An 18,286-nucleotide genomic window follows, 5' to 3' on the forward strand; every position below is an offset into this window, starting at 1 on the left:
GAAGTATCTTTATTTTCATTCTGTAATTTGATGAACAAGAAAGCTTGTATTGAAGATTTCATTCAAATGTCTGGTTTAACAGAGCAAGACAGTTAGAAATGCCATAGTGCCATTTTAGATTTCATTCAAATGTTTGGATGACCAAATTGCATATAACATCATCATCTTAATCAAGACAAATATAAATGAAAATCAATCACTGAAATCTTTATTGAATTCGAATACAGTGAAAGTGAGGCATCAATTAACCTTATAATGAAAATGAACATGAATTCCATAAAGAAATATGGATGAATGTGAACGTAGGGCAACTTTGTCACAAGTTCTAGACAATATTTTACACGAAGCAAATCAATTTGAAATGGTCACCAGAAATCAGCAAGAAACGCACGACTGAAACATTAAGATCTCTTTTGGGAACAAGAAAAGAAGTGTTGCTTTTTTTGTTTTTACTTTTATTTATTATTATTATTTTTACATTTTAGATTTTTCATCTCATTAAAAAAAAAATATCCTGTAACACAGTTACACCGCAATTAAAATTTAAACCGTAGATGCTTAGATAATCCATTAAAGGTTGCACTATGCTCAAGTGAGGGGAGCCTTTGGTACACCCACTGGATAACCAACGTTCTAGATTTTTCATCTCACTAGTAAAACATATTTTGTAATACGCCTTAGTTAAGATTTAAACTGTAGATGCTTGAAGAATTTGCTAAATGTCTTGTTGTTGCACCATGCTCAAGTGAGGGGAGCGTTTTTTACTTCTTATGTTTTTAATAATCTAAATATTTAGGTCTTATGATTTAATTGATTTTGAAGATGATCGGTCCGATTCTATTAAAATTTTTTATCGATAATCATGATAAATCAAAGCACAAGTGATATTTTAGTTTAAAGGTAAATTTTTTTTGTGCTCCTTGGATTTTGAATCCTAGATGTATAAAATATCCCAAGGTGAACTTACTATTACACAGTAATTTGGAAGTTGTTTTTTTATACTTTTTATTAGAATCATGAAACGGAGGGTTTCTTATTTACTATCATAATATCATATGCTTTTTTAAATATGATTTTTTTCATATTATTATAGCAATTACGAAATCATATCTACTAAATTATAATAACCATACTTTAACTCTGTTAATATCTATTCAACATTAATAATATTAAATTGTAACCGTTGTAATTTTGTCATATGAACATTTTATTTTTAGTCAACAATAATATATTATAACAAATACGAACTATTATAATATAGAAAGTTTAGTTTTTAATCAAACTATTTAATATTATACTAATCAGTATTATATTATTATATTATAATATATATAATTTTTTATCAATATTAATTAATATTATATTATATTAATTACAGGATCAACTGTATAGTTATAATAGCCGTTATTATATAATTTTAAAAAAAAAATAGATCGAAGGAAAGATATGATATTATTTTAATAATAAATAAATAAATAAGATACTTTTGACTATTTCAATAAAAAAAGACTCTTTTTTTCCAATCTCCTGTTTTTTTTGTTTTGTTTTGTTTTGTACAACAGTGTATTCTCTCGAATAAAATAAAACAAAATTGACGAAGAAAAAATTGACTCGTGGTGAAGCCAAATTCAAGCCGAAGACCAAGTTGAAGAACAATTCGAAGCCCACGCTCAGCTGAGAGGGAAGCCCTTCTCAATCAGGCACGCGGATGCAACTTCCTCACGCAGATATCACGTGCCACCTTTATTGCCCCGGCCTCCCATCACGTGCGACATATCCTTCCGGGCAAGAGAGGAAAACAACGGAGAGACCGGAGAGAGAGACAGAGAGAGAGAGAGAAAGAGAGAGAGAGGAGCGGGGCATCCGGAATGGGCAACACGAAGGCGCCCACAGCGACAAGGAAGACGAAGAAGAAGGGGCGGCCCTCTCTCCTGGACCTCCAGCGCCGTAGTCTGCGACTCCAGCAGCAGCAGCAGCGCGATCCTAGCCTCGATGATGATCCCCGACACCGCGACGCAGCAGCGGCGGTGGCGGACGACGACGATGACGAAGAGTCCGACCAGGGGAGGCGGGAGAAGAAGCTTCGCCTCGTACTTCGCCTCCACAACAACCCTAACACCGATTCGGCTGTATCTGGCTCCGAATCGGATGACCGCAGAAGCAGAAAGCTCGGGGCCGCCCGGAATGATGCCCAGGTACTTTGATCCCAATTCTTCTCCTCCCTCTACCTCTCTCCTATTGTAGATCTGTCTAGGAAAAATTGGGAATTTGATGGTCTGGAAAGGCGCAAACAATTAGATTTTTCTACTTGGAGGATTTTGGGGCAAATCTGATACTGATTTGGTTTCCGTGCTGTTACGGCTTGGGATCGGAAGTGTTTGCGTGCTTCTCGGGTGGTGTATTTCTTCGGACGGAGGGATCCTTGGTTTCCGTTCTGTTTCCCTTTTTATTCTTTTCGTTTTCGTTTGAGAGGGAGAGCGAGCATGTGGTGGTGGATTTGACTTGGTCAACCTCCTCCAGGTAACATGTTTCTCGTATGGAAAAAAAAGGGATATCCTTTTCTATCTTTTCGGTTTTTTCTCTCACCTGGTGATCTTTTTGCGCTACCAATCCCCTTTGAGCTCCTGATCGTGCTTTATGATTCCATTTTTACTGATATGGCCTGCGTTAATTTCCCTTATTTCAGATAGAAAGGCAGAATCCTACATCGAAAGTGACGGATCTTCCACAAGGTTTGATATTTCACTCAGTCATTTATTTAGTGGTAATAGTAAATCAAAGAAAAAAGAATTTTGTGGCTTTCATTATTTAAGCCTTTCTCAGTGAAGAATGTTTGTGTCATTAACTGCAGATTTTGGACCCACTACACCATTACCGGACAAAAAGTTGTTAGTTTTTATCTTGGATAGGTTGCAGAAGTGAGTTCTGTGCTTTCTTTGTTTGATTCTCACCTGAGTTTGCTTCTTCCCCTTCTTGGATTTTGGCCCATGTGTATGTTCTGTTCAATATGTGTCTTTCCATTAGATTTATTGCTTTCTTATAACCATATCAGGAAAGATACTTATGGCGTCTTTGCTGAGCCTGTTGACCGTGAGGAGGTGTGTTGTCTTTGAATATGATTGCCTTCCTCATTAGGCATCCATTGATTGCATCCTATATTGGCTGTTGTGGCAGCTTCCAGATTATCATGACATTATCAAACATCCCATGGATTTTGCTACGATAAGGAAGAAGCTTTCAGATGGAGCTTATGCCAACCTAGAGCAGTTTGAGGTCAGTTACTACAAATGCTGACTTTTTCTGTAAACTATTTATTACGTGATTTTTTCCTACCAAAATGCTCTCAGAAGCTGTGGTGTTTTATATATTTTTCTTTCACTCTCTTACTTGGAAATTCCTTTTTAACAAAGAAACTGTACACTAATTAATAGTATGATCATCAGGAATTCTAGAAACATCAAAGGACAATGTATGTGAAGTTCTTTATCTTTTTGTCTGTTGTGCAGTGTGCGACAGAGCCTTTAGCTCCTTTTCTATTCGACTTCCATGTTAACTTGGACATAGCTTACGTTTTGTTTTTCTTTTTTCTTTTTCATTTTGCTGAGTAGCATCTGAGTCAGTCTGCAGCTTTCGGTTGTATATTTATTTTTCTGTCAAGACATTCCTTGTTATCCTGAAAATAAACAAAAAAGTTGCATAATGTTTTTGTTTCTATAACTTATCAATTAATAGTTAACCTTTTTTTGTTTTTATGAATGTCATTAATAGTTACATTACTGTAATTTTTCCTACAAAAGAGGTCATGAATTCTCCTGCCAAGGATGCTTTTACATAAACATATATAATTATGTTTTTTTTAATTCATTCCATGAAAAGTGTAATTGGGTTTGTAGCTTATCTGCTGCAATTGGAGAAAGCTAGCATAAAGTTGTTGTCCATGAAATACTAGCAGATATTTTTCTTTTTTTAATGTACATTCGCCTATACTTTTCTTGTTTATCCAATGATTGAGAACTATCATGCAGTTAGGTACGATTATGCTTTGACTTTAGAATTTGGTGCTTCACGGTAGATGAAAATGTTTTGCTAGATTTTCAACAAAAGTCTAATATTCGAGGTTCAGATTATTTGTCTATTTTTTTCCTCTCTACTCTCCACTTAAGAGACTTTTTATTTAACTATTTATGTCCTAATAAGCACTTCTAAGTTGATACAAAAATTCCCTTGCTGCTGAGTGAAGAGGCACCTTTCCAAAATTTATTGTTGGGATGTTCCTTTATTTCTCAAAAATTTCTTAACACAGGTTTAAATTCATTTTGGTTGCTACATTTTTTTTTTTCTTTCAATTTTCTCCATTTATTCCAAAAGTTTATTGTTTGAATTTAGGCACATATATATTTTTTTAAAATATCAATTTACCCCAACTGACTTTAAAGTTATAATGATGACATTTTCCTCTTTAACTCTGAGGTCATCATGATCTTTAGGCCATACTAATCCGAACTATTTCTGATCTGTTGCACAAATCTAATATTCAATTATTGGATCATTTCTAATTATGTAGTATAGAATGGTTTCCCTCTACCCCTTACTCTTCAATTCTAATCGATTCAAATTGTCTGATTCATTGTTTTGAACATGCTCATAGCATTTTTATTTCCGCTCATAATGTTTGGAGCTGCACCTAATTTCTCTCAGAATGTACTAATTTTTGTTTATTTTTGTCTTTTATAGTAACCCCATCCATCTTATCACTCTCTTCTCTATTACATTAGTTTTTTTACTTATTGCTTCTTGATTTCCCAACATCATGATATTTACAACTGGCTGTATTGCAACCTTATAAGAATTCTATTCTAACCTGATAGGCACTGGATGATCAAATAAGACTTTAAAAAGTCCTATCCATTTGGACAACCCACTATTTTAGTGGTTTCTTAGTTATTTTCTCCATTTTCTCTAATAATATATTCAAAATATCTATAGCTCTTAGTTAAAATAATTCCTTGCTATCCATTCCTTTGTTTCTTTTCTTATTATCAAAATTAAAAAAATCATATGCTCTGTTTTAGTTTTACTTAAAATCATATGTCTAATTTTACAATCTGAGTGACAAACAGTTTTTCTACTTGTGTCTTCCTCCGGATGAGTTAGTAGTTTAGTTTGTTACGTTTATGATGCTTCATCCAACATGGACCAAATACCTCTTCCACCTTTGCCATCTGGTAGCCATCAATGCTGCTTTTGTAGTTTCTTTGATGCAGTTCCCCCTTGCCCATCTCCCCATCCAAGTAAACCAAGCCTAAACATTTTGAAGTTAGTTGGAACTTAAGAAAAGAAAAGAGATGATTGTTGTAATAGATGGACTACAAATTCTTGTTACTTAGAGTTTTAGGTATATTATTTATTAAGGAGATGCCATGAAATTATCATTATTAGGAAAGTATCTAGTTGAAATAGAAAGGATGTTCTCAAATTTTGTGTCATCATCATGTGTTCCTTAGTTTTTTTTTTTTTTCCTTTTTTTTTTCCTTTTTTTTTTGTGGAGTGTGATACAACCAACTGTAAGTGTTTAGTAGGGAGGAACAACTCATTAAAAATCAGTGTAATATAGGTCAAAATGCTGAGGTGACATTGTGGTGTTATGTGGATCATTTTATTTTTAAAAAATAACTTTTACTAAACAGCAATTGGTGTGACCCCAATTACATGATTAAATGAGATAAATAAGTTTAGATTGTTTGGTTATTTTTAAACATTACACACTTGAATTAATTAGACTTCAAGGAATGGTGTATGAAATACCAAGTAAAACTCTAGTGACGTAAAAGTTTTGAATATTACTAGTGATCTAGTATACAATTGAATAGTGGATAATGTAGAATCCCAGATTGTTTTGCAAGCGAAACTTATATAACTGTTATTGATAAAGAATGAAATATCCAATCATCATAATAATGGTGGTTATTGATATTGGATTGATACGATCGAAGTATATATTGCAATACTGCTACTAGTATAGTATTAGAACTAGTTAGACTGTAACTGATGCTTCTCTGTGCGTGCTGGTTTATATTAATGATTATCTTTTCAACTCCAAGCCCTTATCCCTTTACTTTAGTCTAGGAGGAAAAAGAATATACATTGATAAAGTATTTGACATGTACTAACATAGTATTGTATAGGTATCACATCTCTATCATACTCAAAATGAACTCAACAAACAATCTGAATTATTCATGCTTCATAAGCTTGCTATCTTTTTCTGTAGTAGCAAGGCATAGTAGAAGTGGAAAGTAATGCTTGACCTGATATTCAAAGTTTTTTGGATCCAATCTCACCTCTTTAGCACAAGGTCATTGCCTATGCCATTCCAAATGTTATAATGTTTGTTTGATCTTTCAGTTAGCTTTGTTGCTCTGGTAGCCATATGACACTGAAGATGGACTTGAGAGATGGATTCCTAGGGAGTAGGAAGGCAATAAAAAACTGTCAAGGAGAGGAAGAGGGCTTAACTGATATGCCCATCCCTTATGTAATAGTATACAGGATTAAGGTTTTGGATGGGTTGGATGGCTCCAATTTCATCCCTATTGGCAAGGCTTTCAGTGACCTTTGAGGCTGCTAGGGAGAATTCTTCCCTCCAGCTTTTGTTGTTCTCCACTTTGTTTTTTCACATGGTACAGGCACGCTTTTAATGAGCATTTTATAGATAATTTGATTTTGGTGATAAAAAATTATGATAATAATCATAGATTTGTTTATAATATTAGATTAAGTAAGGTAAAGAAGCTTTAAAAAGAATTAATGTAGATGAATGTGTATGCCCCATTGATGTTACTATTGAAGTTTGGTAGAATTTAGGTGATCAAGGTATAATTTGGTTAATGATACATATTGTTGTTCTAATTATAAAGTTTGATGAGTCATATTATGAAACTTTGGAAAAGAGTTATTGAAAAAAGAATGAGAGATGTTACAAATATTTCTGAGAATTAATTGGATTTCATATTTAGATGATTAACTATAGATGCTATTTATTTTAATAAGATGAATGATGGAAAAAATATAAAGAAAAATAGAAGCGTTTACTTATGATTTTTATGGACTTATAGAAAGTGAGTACTTAGACAACTATTAAATTGGATTATGAAGTGGAAAGGAATATGTAGTAATTACATTAACGTGATAAAAGATATATAAGATAATGTTTACTAGCATTATAGCTACTTGGAGTGTGACAAATGATTTTCTTATCGTGAACCAGAAACTATGTTATTTTGTGTTAGTACTTGATGAGCTAATACATCATATTCAACATATGTATGCCATCTGAGACATTATTGGGATATTTGATGAGTGTAATTGGATTATATTTAAATCTTGAATTATATAGAAAAAATTTAGAAATTGAAGGCTTTATGATCAATAGAACAAAATAAACAAGGAATATATGAAATGTAGCTTGAGTAATAAAAAAGAATCAATGAAATAGTTAAGATGAATAAGAATGAAATCTTTATAAAAGTTATGAATAGCTTAGATTTATTATTCAACTAGGAAGAGATATTAACGAGAGGCTTTCCCCTTTGACTAAAAGAATTTTTTTTAGAAATTGTGGTACAATCCATTATATTTTATGTAATATAGTGATGTCCTAATTTGCAAATATGAAGTAATGTGTACAAATAGTTAATATAACAAGGCACAATCCATCATATTTTATGTAAAAGAGTGATGCACTAGTTTGCAAATATGAAGCAATGCCTACAAATATTTAATATAACAGTGATGACAAATTGACAATATTAAGATGGATGCATAGATTTAGTTGATAAAATGAGAGAAAATATGTTGAGATGGTATAAACATTTTCAAAAGTGGACAATAGATTTTATATCTTGAGTTGAATTTCTTACATCAAAGGTGTAGAGAATAGAGAGAGGGGGACCTTAGAAAATTTTAGTCTATTTAATTACAAGGTTGGTTTTGAATGTTACTTGTGATATAGTCGTGTATAAAACTTAGCAGAGGGATACTATTAATGTAGCTGGATCAAAATAGTTGGGACGAATACAGCTTGATGATCATGAGGTACTTGCATTGTCTAACACTACTAGGAAGCCCTATAGATAGCAGACCCTAGTTGGCGCAGCCTCTGGGTGGAACTCAGACTTGATCATTCTGAAAGGAAATATTATAGCCACAAATGAAACATGTGTGTTGGTGATAACAATCTTACCATATAATGTGATTTACATCTAGAACTGATCATGTGTGCCCTGTAGTCACCTGTCACAATGAAAAAGGGTAAAGATGGTATTCCAGGAGTTGTTACATGCTTATTGGTTTAGCTTGTGGGTATTGTAAGAGGCTTTTAGTGACTTTGTTTTTCTTATGCTTCAAAATTTGAGTAAAATCTCTCTCGGAACATGTTTCATCTACTGCTGCACTGCAGTTTTTCCATGTTCTTCTTGTTTTCTGAATTTGAATTGGAATTGATGTGTTGTTAGGAATCAAGTATAGAACAAGAAACACAATTATTTTAACTTAAGCTTTTGGGAGTCATATTTTTCCCACTGTATAAGATCTTACGCCTGAAATTTTCAAGACAATCATCTTTGGATCGTTTCTACATTGCAGTTTTAGCATATTGTAAATAATTTTTCGTGTGCCGCACTTGATGATATCTATTACAATAAAGGAGGCCTTGATTTATTCTGTCTTCATTATCATATTGGAAGTGACATTCCATTTATCTGAAAACATTTTTATTTCATGTGTTTTGCAGCAAGATGTTTTTTTAATCAGCTTAAATGCAATGCAATACAATGGATCAGACACAATTTACTACAGACAGGTGTCAGCTGTCTCTTTCCTTGTTTATTTCCATTACTTTTCTGGTAGCAATATGTGTACTTTATTCCTTTTTTGTTGATTCATATTTTGTCTGTACAGGCTCGAGCAATTCAAGAGCTTGCAAAAAAGAACTTTGACAATCTGAGACAAGAAAGTGATGATAATGATCAAGAACCAAAGCCAGCAAGGAGAGGTAGACCACCGACTAAAAATATATTTAAGAAATTAGGTCGCCCTACTGCTGATAATCCTTGTTCCAATCTCTCTTCCAATGCAACACTTGCTAATGCTGGAGATAATCATCAATCAACCAACTTCTCACACAATTTATCACATACTGGGTTGGATAAAACCAGCCTGCCCAACTTGTCTACAAGAACTTATTCTCTTCGCAATACCGAACCTCATGGTTTCACCAATGAGCATAAGTTTGAAAGGCATGAAGACAATTCAGGTTTACTTCTCAAATTGTGTGTTGTGACATTATAATGAATTAGACAGAATTATCATCATTTGCATAATCACAATTGTTCTCTTTGGGATCTTTTTGTAGGTTCTATTTATAAAGGTGGTTCATTGAAATATCTAAAGAAATCCTTTGTGATGGATGAAAACCGTCGCAATACATATACCCAACCTGAGGTGGCCGGCTCCCTAACTGAGCCATCGGTGTTAACAGCATTTGATGGAGAGAGAAAGCAGCTGATTCCTGTAAGTATCAAGTTAGATTCCGGCATTAAATTTCAAAGGTCCACCGTTTAAAGGTCTAACGATATGGCTATCCTGTCTAATATTCATATCTTACTCAGAAATGATCCTATTCATAGTTATATTCTGTGTCGGAAGTATCGTTAGATTTGCAGCTGATCACTGTCCTTTTAATTTCCTCTATAACATCGGACGAATTTTTACATAGTGAATGTTTTAATATGCCAATATCTTAGTTTCTTAAGTTCATGGTCTGACTGTTAAATTAGGTCGGCCTTTACACAGAGCATGCTTATGCAAGGAGCTTGACTCGATTTGCTGCAAAACTTGGTCCTATTGCCTGGGAAATTGCTGCTAAACGCATCGAGCGTGTTCTACCTCCCGGGACAAAATTTGGCCGTGGGTGGGTCGGAGAGAAGGATGCACCACAACAGTCTCATCCTCTACTATCTAGATCCCCAAATTCATCCCAACCGGAAAACTTGCCGACCACAAGTGCATCGGCATCTGAACACGCATCTGATGATGCTGCGGTGGAAGTTAATGCAAGCTCGACTTCGCCAGCTGCTTCACTTTCTCACCCAAGCAGATCCATAGATTCTGCAGAAGCTACTACTAAACATCAAGCAAGTTCTTTGAAACCACATGGTATTTGGCAAAAGACAGGAAATCAACTTCCGCAAGTCGGTGCGATGCAGCCACTGAACGGTTTTAGTCGACCCATGGGGTTTAACCATCCTTCTCAAGCTGGTAATGTTATCAAGGTATCAGCATCACCCGGCAGCTTTCATTCACAGGCAATGCTAACACATCCTTGCGCATCATCAGACATGCTGTCAAGAACTAACACTCAAGCTGATACGACTAATTCAGTTACTGGTCCAACTACATCACCGATCTCCGGCATCCACCTGCCTGAGGGTCCCCATGATTCTCAGGGAACAAGGAGAGTGGCATCAATGACAAAGTCAGTTTCTTTTTCTCCCGATCTAAATTTAGGCTTCCAGTCACCAGGTTCACCGGTTTCAGGCGTTCGATTAGAATCGAAAAACCCAAACCTAGCATTGGGGCTCTGAGATTGTACACCTTCATAAGTTCATTTTCCATTTGGTAGAGGTTAGAGAGCAGAAGCGGCCATGACTCATGTTACAGATAGTGCTGCAATGATGCAGGCGTTTTAACAATTAAGGAACCCCCGCATTCTGTTGTAAAAGTAGAAGAAGGGTGTTTGTACAGATTAATTATTATCGATATTAATTCTTAACAAGATGTTTGATTTTTTTTTTGCTTGCTTGCTTTGTTCTTTTGCTTTGGGTGAAATATGTTCATTCCAATTTATCATGTGGTTCGTAAGTTTGGTTGGGATGTGTACTTCACACTTGGATCAAAAATATTAAATCATATATATTTTAAAACTATTTTCTCTTTTTTAAAAAATTAAGGTGTAAATTTTAGATGAACTTCACTAAAATTGCTTGATATTTCTATGCCTTTGGATAAAAATTAAAAATATTTTCTTGTTTATTAAAAGGATTTATTTATTATCAAAATGATTATTTTTGAAATTATTTTTATTTTTAATGTGGTTATAGCAATTATTAATTCATAATTGTTATAATATAAAAAAAATTGTTGTAATCTACATTAGAAAAATATTACGTTATATTATTGTAATAATTATAATTTATAACTCTAGGAATATAGGCCTTTCATCTCTAGTTAATACTATCAACAATGATAGATATTAGTTGCTACTAACATAGATAGTTAATTTATGCTAAATACTTATCAATATTATTAAAATTATAATTATTCTGGAAACAGTATTTTATAAAAAGTAGGTTAAAATTATGTACAATGGATCTTTCTTTAAAATCTTATATGAAAGTTTCTCGGACTATTTTTTTTATATAAAATTATAACTATTATAATTATATAGTTGAAGTAGCTATGACTATAATATATAATAACATTAAAAATAATGATAATTTAGTAAAATACACTAATGAAATGTATTTTTATAATAAATAATAAAAAAGACGCCTTTTTACTATTCTAATAAAGAAGGGCAAGACCAAAATCTTATAAAGTATATGAATTTGTACATAAGTGTTGTTTATTATTATTTTAAAAAAAAACATATTATTGTACACAATTTGAATATCCTATGTAAAATTAACATAAAAAAATGAGTGTTTGCTCCAAGTATTATTATTGCCAATTTGAATTTATAGATTTTAAACAAAGTAAATAATGTAGAATATAAATACTAAATAGTTTCACAGCAAAAATAAAATATTTTAATGGTTTGGTGAGGACCGTGAGGTTGCCAATTTTAATTTTTGCTCATTTTCTGTCCATCACTAGTAAAAAAACTGGATTTTTAATTATATAATTAATTGATATTTTATACAATATATAATATAAATACATATTTTTCTCTTTTAAAATCTTTCTTTAATTTCCATGCACCGCACGTGTTTGTAATTAATAAGATAAACTCACATTTTATTTATTTTGTTTAATTTTAAAATTCCCTCTTTTTTTGCCCCAAATTATTTCGCAAAAATAATTAATATTCAAAGATTTCCAACTCTCTGTCAAGCGCTGCTGCGCTTTGCTGGCGCTTGGGTAATCATTCGGGTCGCTATAAAATGGGTTCCTTTTTGTCTGCGGCAGCTTCGAGCATCCGTGAGATCGAGAAAGCGAGAAGAGGGCGATCGCCTCCCCAATCCGGCGATAGAAAACGAGGTGCAACCCTCCGTTCGCTCTCTTCGATCCCTGGAAGAAACAACCGCTTCCCCCAGATCTGGGGCGCCTCCTTGGCGATCTCGTCCCGGAAGGTCTTTTTTCTTTAATCTATTCCTCTCTCGAAGCATAGGATTAAGGGGTGATTTGTGTGTGTCTGTGTGGGAGTTGCCTTTTGGGGTTGTTTGCGCGGAAACATCTGGCTGAATACCTGATGGAGCGGAGAGATAGTGATGCTGCGGAGGAACGGTGAGTAGATCGTGTTGTTGTGCGTTAAAGGGTAGTGAGATTCTTCTTTTGCGGATATTCTGGATCGGCAGAGGAGGTAACCACCGAAGTATTGTAATTTATTTCTTGGATTTGGATTCTTATGATCCATCGTGTGATTTGGCTTGTTGGTAGTTGGTTTGCTAGTGAGTATCTTAATTTAGATGAGAAATTATGGGAGGGCTAACGAAAATTTGCTCTTGAAATCTTTGACTACTTCAGAGTGGTTATAGGAGGAAAGTTGGGTGTTTGATAGCCTTCCAAAAAAAAGCTGCTATTATTGCATTTGTCTTATATTCCAACTGACATGCTTTATGCGGCTTCTTTTGATTCAGTTTCAGAGGAGAAGCGCACATTCAGTTTGGGATGTTGGATCATGTCAGGATGATGCTGAAAATACAAATGTGTGTTTAACTGAGATGAGGGATGTTAACAAAATTGATAAACCTATTTAAGGCCTGCTGGCAGCCAAAGGACATATTTGCCTGCTCAGGTTCTGATGCCGTTGGTCGACAGGATGGGCTTCTATGGTACAAGGACACTGGGCAGCATGTTTATGGTGAGTTCTCAATGGCGGTTGTACAAGCAAATAACTTGCTTGAGGATCAGAGCCAGCTTGAGTCAGGACCTCTAAGCTCGCTTGAATTGGGGCCATATGGGACTTTCATTGGTGTTTATGATGGGCATGGTGGTCCAGAAACTTCTCACTATGTCAATGATCATCTCTTTCAGAACTTGAAGAGTAAGCTCTGTACTTGCATGGCTCAAACACAGTAAAGGTTTTGTTGATGGATGGATGAGTCAAAAACTAATAATATACATGGAAGTTACTATCTATTTTTTGTTCCTATTCAACTTTTATAATTGATGTCTGATGCTTTTTCATTGTGCTGTGTATTTGTATGCCTGTTTCCTGTTTGCTACTTTGTAGTTGGAACTTGATTCTGAATCAAGATCCAAAGGAATGTGCTGCACTATGTATTGAGAAGGATAATTCTTCCATAATATGGTGATATTCATTGCCCATTTTCATTGAAATTATTTTGGCAGGATTTGCAACAGAGCAGGAGTCCATGTCCACTGATGTAATAAGGAAGGCATACCAAGCAACAGAGGAGGGATTCATTTCCTTGGTGACCAAACAATGGCCTGTGAAACCTCAGATTGCAGCTGTTGGCACATGCTGTCTTGTTGGAGTAATCTGCGGTAGTACATTGTATATAGCTAATCTTGGTGACTCTCGTGTTGTTCTAGGAAGAGGTGTGAAAGCAACTGGAGAAGTTTTGGCTGTGCAATTGTCTGCAGAACACAATGTAGCAATAGAATCCATGAGACGGGAGTTGCAGTTGATGCATCCTGATGATAAACAAATTGTTGTTTTGAAGCATAATGTATGGCGTGTGAAGGGCCTAATTCAGGTAGATTGATGCTTCTCTTCTTGGATGCATTCTTATCGTAAAGAAGAAAAGCATGCCTGACTTGAAGGTGACCATGTTCTAATGGTTGGAATGATGACCCATGTGTCTGATGTTTTTCTATCATATGTGCTATATAGCATGACCATATGCACTCTATCATCTTTTGTTTTATATTGTCAATCATTTAAATATTTCATGTTATTTATGAAGAATTGATTTAGCCCCTTTCCCTTATTTAAAGTCCGCCACTAACCTAATCAAGTATATATAACCGTATGCAATTTTCTCTTTTAGATGCAAGATCTGCCTTTCAGTTGTTTTCCTATGCCAAGAACTTAATTTGAAGGCTTGTTTCAGACCTATGTTGTTTCATATATGTCTAGTAATAGATAGTGAGGTCACATTTTAGGAGACCAAAACTCCTAGATGCCTTTGCCGTGTGTCAACATGGCATGTCATCTAAACCTTACTGTTCTGGTTGGAGACAAACTCTTTCATGGCATAGGATTTTAAACCTTGGCTTAAATAAATATCTACCATATCTCTTTTTCTTCCTCAGACATTACGCTCTTAACAAAGCAAGGTTGGGCCATAGGATTGTAAGGTCTAGGCTAGAATCCTGGTAATTATGGGAGTGAGTAGCCTCCATATGTGACCTACGCCTGATACAAGTCTAACACTAACATACTTGCAGTTGCCAATACTTGCTATTATATATTTCTGTGGAACATTGATCATATTTACTAACAGCAATGTCCTTACCAATTCCATTCTATATTGCTAATATATGTTCAATGAATAATTTATTTAGTTTTATTTTCCCTTAAAATTAAATTACTTTAGTTTATTCCAGATCTCTAGGTCAATCGGTGATGTATACCTAAAAAGGGCTGAATTTAATCGGGAACCATTGCATGTAAAATTCAGACTTCGCGATTCGTTTAAGAAACCTATATTGAGTGCAGAACCAACAATTATTGTGGAACCACTACAACCACAAGATCAGTTCCTTATATTTGCATCTGATGGGCTCTGGGAGCATCTTAGTAATCAAGAAGCTGTTGATATCGTTCAGCACAACCGTCACACTGTAAGTTTAATTCTTTTCCCTGGTAGGTGATGTTGCAAATCACAATAGTATCATTATTTTCCCACTTTATTCTGTTTATCATGGAATTCTTCTCGCTTTGCAGTTGCAATACAATTCTCTATATTTCATTAGTGCACAAGGGAGTATTTATCATTGTTTTGATGCATTTTCAGTTTGTATCAGGTAGGTTGTGATTTCTAGTGCCATTGGATGGAATTAGGTAGTGAGATATAATAATTGCCTAATCCAAACCATTGAACACTGGCTTGGCTGATGTTATACCAGCTAGAAACCTTAAGAGGTTTGTACTGGGTGGAAATAATAGGTTTACTCTCGAACAAACATAAATTTTTTAAATTATTTGTTGCATTGGTTGGCAATTTCCGAGTGTTCAACGCATTCTTCAGTCAGTTTAACAGAGGCAGACACAAGAAGCATCAACATAATATGCATTTGAATGTCACTAAATACCATAGTGCATATTCCTTTTTTGATAAAGAAAATTCTTGTCTGGAAAATCTCCTCAAACAAATGCAATGATTCATTTTGGGAGAGATCCCCATTGTACTTTAAGCTATCTTAAGAAAGTAGCTAATTGACCTATATCTATAGTATCAAATTGAGCTTCTATTATGCATCTTTACTAGCCAGTAAAATATCATAGGAATTTAGAGTCTCAAAAGAGATTTTTTATCAAAAAAATGAAATGGTTTGCCTTGTCGCTCCAAAAAAGTTCACACCCTTGGTCCACTTGAGAAAGTTTACTGAAACCAAGATCTTGGAGTTTGCTTCCGATGGTAAATAGTTCTCTCAAGATTGCATACTTTCGGCTATTTGGGATCAGCTAAGTTGGGTACTTAGTGAATAGGTTCTAAAAAAATTACATCAATTTTTTGAGTTATCCCTTGGCTATAAAACACGTTCTGTAATGTTGAAGTACAGCATCAGGTTGTCAAAAGAAGTTGATGTGAAGCATCAAATAGTTTTAGAAGTAATTCTGCCGCCAATCTTATGGATTCCTTTATAAAGTTTGATACTTGAAGATTTTAAAGATACATTTGCTAGTAATAAGCCTTAAGAGTTTGATAAGGTTAGCCTTCAACATAAGAACATGTGATCTTATGCTCGGTGTTAGAGGTCATATCCAATATCTGCCCACCATATGGACTTCAATCTTAGCTGCAGTTTTTTAAATTCCTAAACTATTGAGAGAAAAAAACAATTATCTTTCCAATCATGCAGGGAAGTGCTCGAAGGCTTGTCAAAGCTGCACTACAAGAAGCTGCAAAAAAACGGGAGATGAGGTACTCTGATCTTAAGAAGATTGATCGTGGAGTTCGTCGGCATTTTCATGATGACATAACTGTAATAGTTGTGTTCCTCGACTCAAATCTTGTTAGCAGAGCCGACTCACTCAGAGGGCCCTCTTTGTCCGTTAGAGGGGGTGGTATTAATGTCCGAGCAAACTCTCTTACTCCCTTGTACAACACCAACTGAGCTTCCTGCGTGTAAGTTCCGCCATGGGTGGTATTTGTTTTTACTAAGTCAAGCAGATAGCCTCTTTATTGTCAATTTATACGACCGAAGATGAGCCCTCTTCGTTCTTATTTGAAATCACCCACCCAGTTATTTTCCATTGTGAATGATGATAATATGGATCAGATTTATGCATCTGATTCCATAAATATAGTACCACTTCTTAAGCAAAAGAGTACTCAACCTTGTATACTGCACTGAGCAATGGAGGAGCTCAAAAAGAATAGTTTTTCGCTAATTGTTGAAATTATTCCCATTTATCATTTTCTTGATCCAAAACTCTCATTATTTTTATTGTGTTAAAATTTCATTGCCTACTTGATTAAGCTGACAACAAGGTTCCTATGTGATTGAATCTTAGATGCCTGTTCCATGTAGATTAATTAATTTCCTTATTTTCCTGGACTTAGTGCGAGAAGCAAATTAATTACCTCTCGATGTTTATCAGTAGTCAGCATATTTAGCTCACTGTAACTGTATCTCTTTCCAATCAAAGTAATATTGGCAATTAATCAGTTCTTGAAGATCGACTCTTTTTCACTAGACAAATCCAAGGGATTGGTTGTTTTGTTAATCATTTAATTTTGGCGGGTACTCTATGTTTTTAATTAGGAGATAAATTTATCAAGAATTATTAAATTAGAGATGTCTGTTGTTCCTGAGAATAAGAAATGGTAGATATGATCTATTAAACATCTGTGCAACGGTTAAGTATTTCTGCAGTTAATCAGGCACTGCATAATTGATTTCCTCTACTTGGAAGATAATTTTGAAATGCTGGTTGTAGAACGGTGAGTCGATTGAGAATTCTCAATTGGCCATTTTTAAAATTAATCATTTAAAAGTTCAATAATTAAATTATTATATATATATATATATATATATATATATATATATATATATATATATATATAAAACTTTGAAGATTAGTCGAATCCTTGTATTATTTTAAAAAATTTATTGGACGCTTAGAAAGGCAAGGAATGCGCACTTTCCTAGACAAAATTGGTGACACTATTGCTCACGCTTCCAGATGTATTCGATGGACACACTGAGGTAACGCTGCGCACCTGAAAAAATAGCCGGGCCGAAGAATTATTCCCTGACGGATCATGACAAATGACTTGGACCCGACCTCCTAAACGTTGTGTGACTAATGAGCTAAGGGCTGTTCTTCAAGTTCTTGAATGGGAGTCTCTTTGCTCGGTTAGACGTCCCTGCCTCATGATAATCCCAAGGGGATTATAAGTCATCTTCCATGCGGACAACCTTTAATCACCACACGCTACCTGCTCCCCAGAAGGCTCGGAGCTATAATGATGGATATTTGAGCGATGCCTCTAGATCTATGATTGACATTCTCGACCGTGCTGCTTAATAATTTTGACTAATGATAATCTATTATTGTTGTTGTCGCCAGATGATTTGCTATTGTTGCAGGATTTATTGAGTGTGCAAGGCTGGTCCTGGTCCTAAAAGATTGTTTTCATGGTCACAGGACAGGATAGCTTACTTGTTATAGTGACCTGCTCTCAACACTAGCACAGCTGGGCAGAACAGTCTCGGCGTACAATGTGAACGTCACGCAAGCAGTGCCGCCTATGGTGGTGCAAGAACAGCATGTCAGCGTCCGCGACAGCAACGGATTTCTGCCTGCTGA

General features: G+C 34.8%; 2 protein-coding genes across 3 annotated transcripts; both read left to right on the forward strand.

Moving 5' to 3' along the window:
- The first annotated feature begins 1,635 nt into the window (after window positions 1-1,635).
- LOC122002863 (bromodomain-containing protein 9-like) lies at window positions 1,636-10,839 on the forward strand. 2 transcript variants are annotated; one of them, XM_042558217.1, is made up of 9 exons: window positions 1,636-2,195; window positions 2,687-2,732; window positions 2,852-2,918; window positions 3,053-3,098; window positions 3,175-3,273; window positions 8,792-8,860; window positions 8,959-9,313; window positions 9,413-9,570; window positions 9,853-10,018. In XM_042558217.1, exons 1-9 carry the CDS (start codon window positions 1,869-1,871, stop codon window positions 9,874-9,876), a joined length of 1,191 nt encoding a protein of 396 aa, XP_042414151.1. In that variant the 5' UTR covers window positions 1,636-1,868; the 3' UTR covers window positions 9,877-10,018. The 2 variants fall into 2 exon arrangements, with proteins under 2 accessions (XP_042414151.1, XP_042414150.1); XM_042558216.1 differs by having other exon boundaries at window positions 1,639-2,195; window positions 9,837-10,839.
- A 1,392-nt stretch (window positions 10,840-12,231) lies between these two features.
- Window positions 12,232-16,889, forward strand: LOC122002864 (probable protein phosphatase 2C 60). The gene is made up of 5 exons (XM_042558218.1): window positions 12,232-12,410; window positions 12,918-13,324; window positions 13,633-14,000; window positions 14,854-15,090; window positions 16,333-16,889. The coding sequence occupies exons 2-5, from the start codon at window positions 13,009-13,011 to the stop codon at window positions 16,585-16,587; spliced, it is 1,176 nt and encodes a 391-aa protein (XP_042414152.1). The 5' UTR covers window positions 12,232-12,410; window positions 12,918-13,008; the 3' UTR covers window positions 16,588-16,889.
- Window positions 16,890-18,286: the final 1,397 nt, after the last annotated feature.

The sequence above is a fragment of the Zingiber officinale genome, chromosome 7A (assembly GCF_018446385.1).
Source record: "Zingiber officinale cultivar Zhangliang chromosome 7A, Zo_v1.1, whole genome shotgun sequence".
Classification (NCBI taxonomy): Eukaryota; Viridiplantae; Streptophyta; class Magnoliopsida; order Zingiberales; family Zingiberaceae; genus Zingiber; species Zingiber officinale.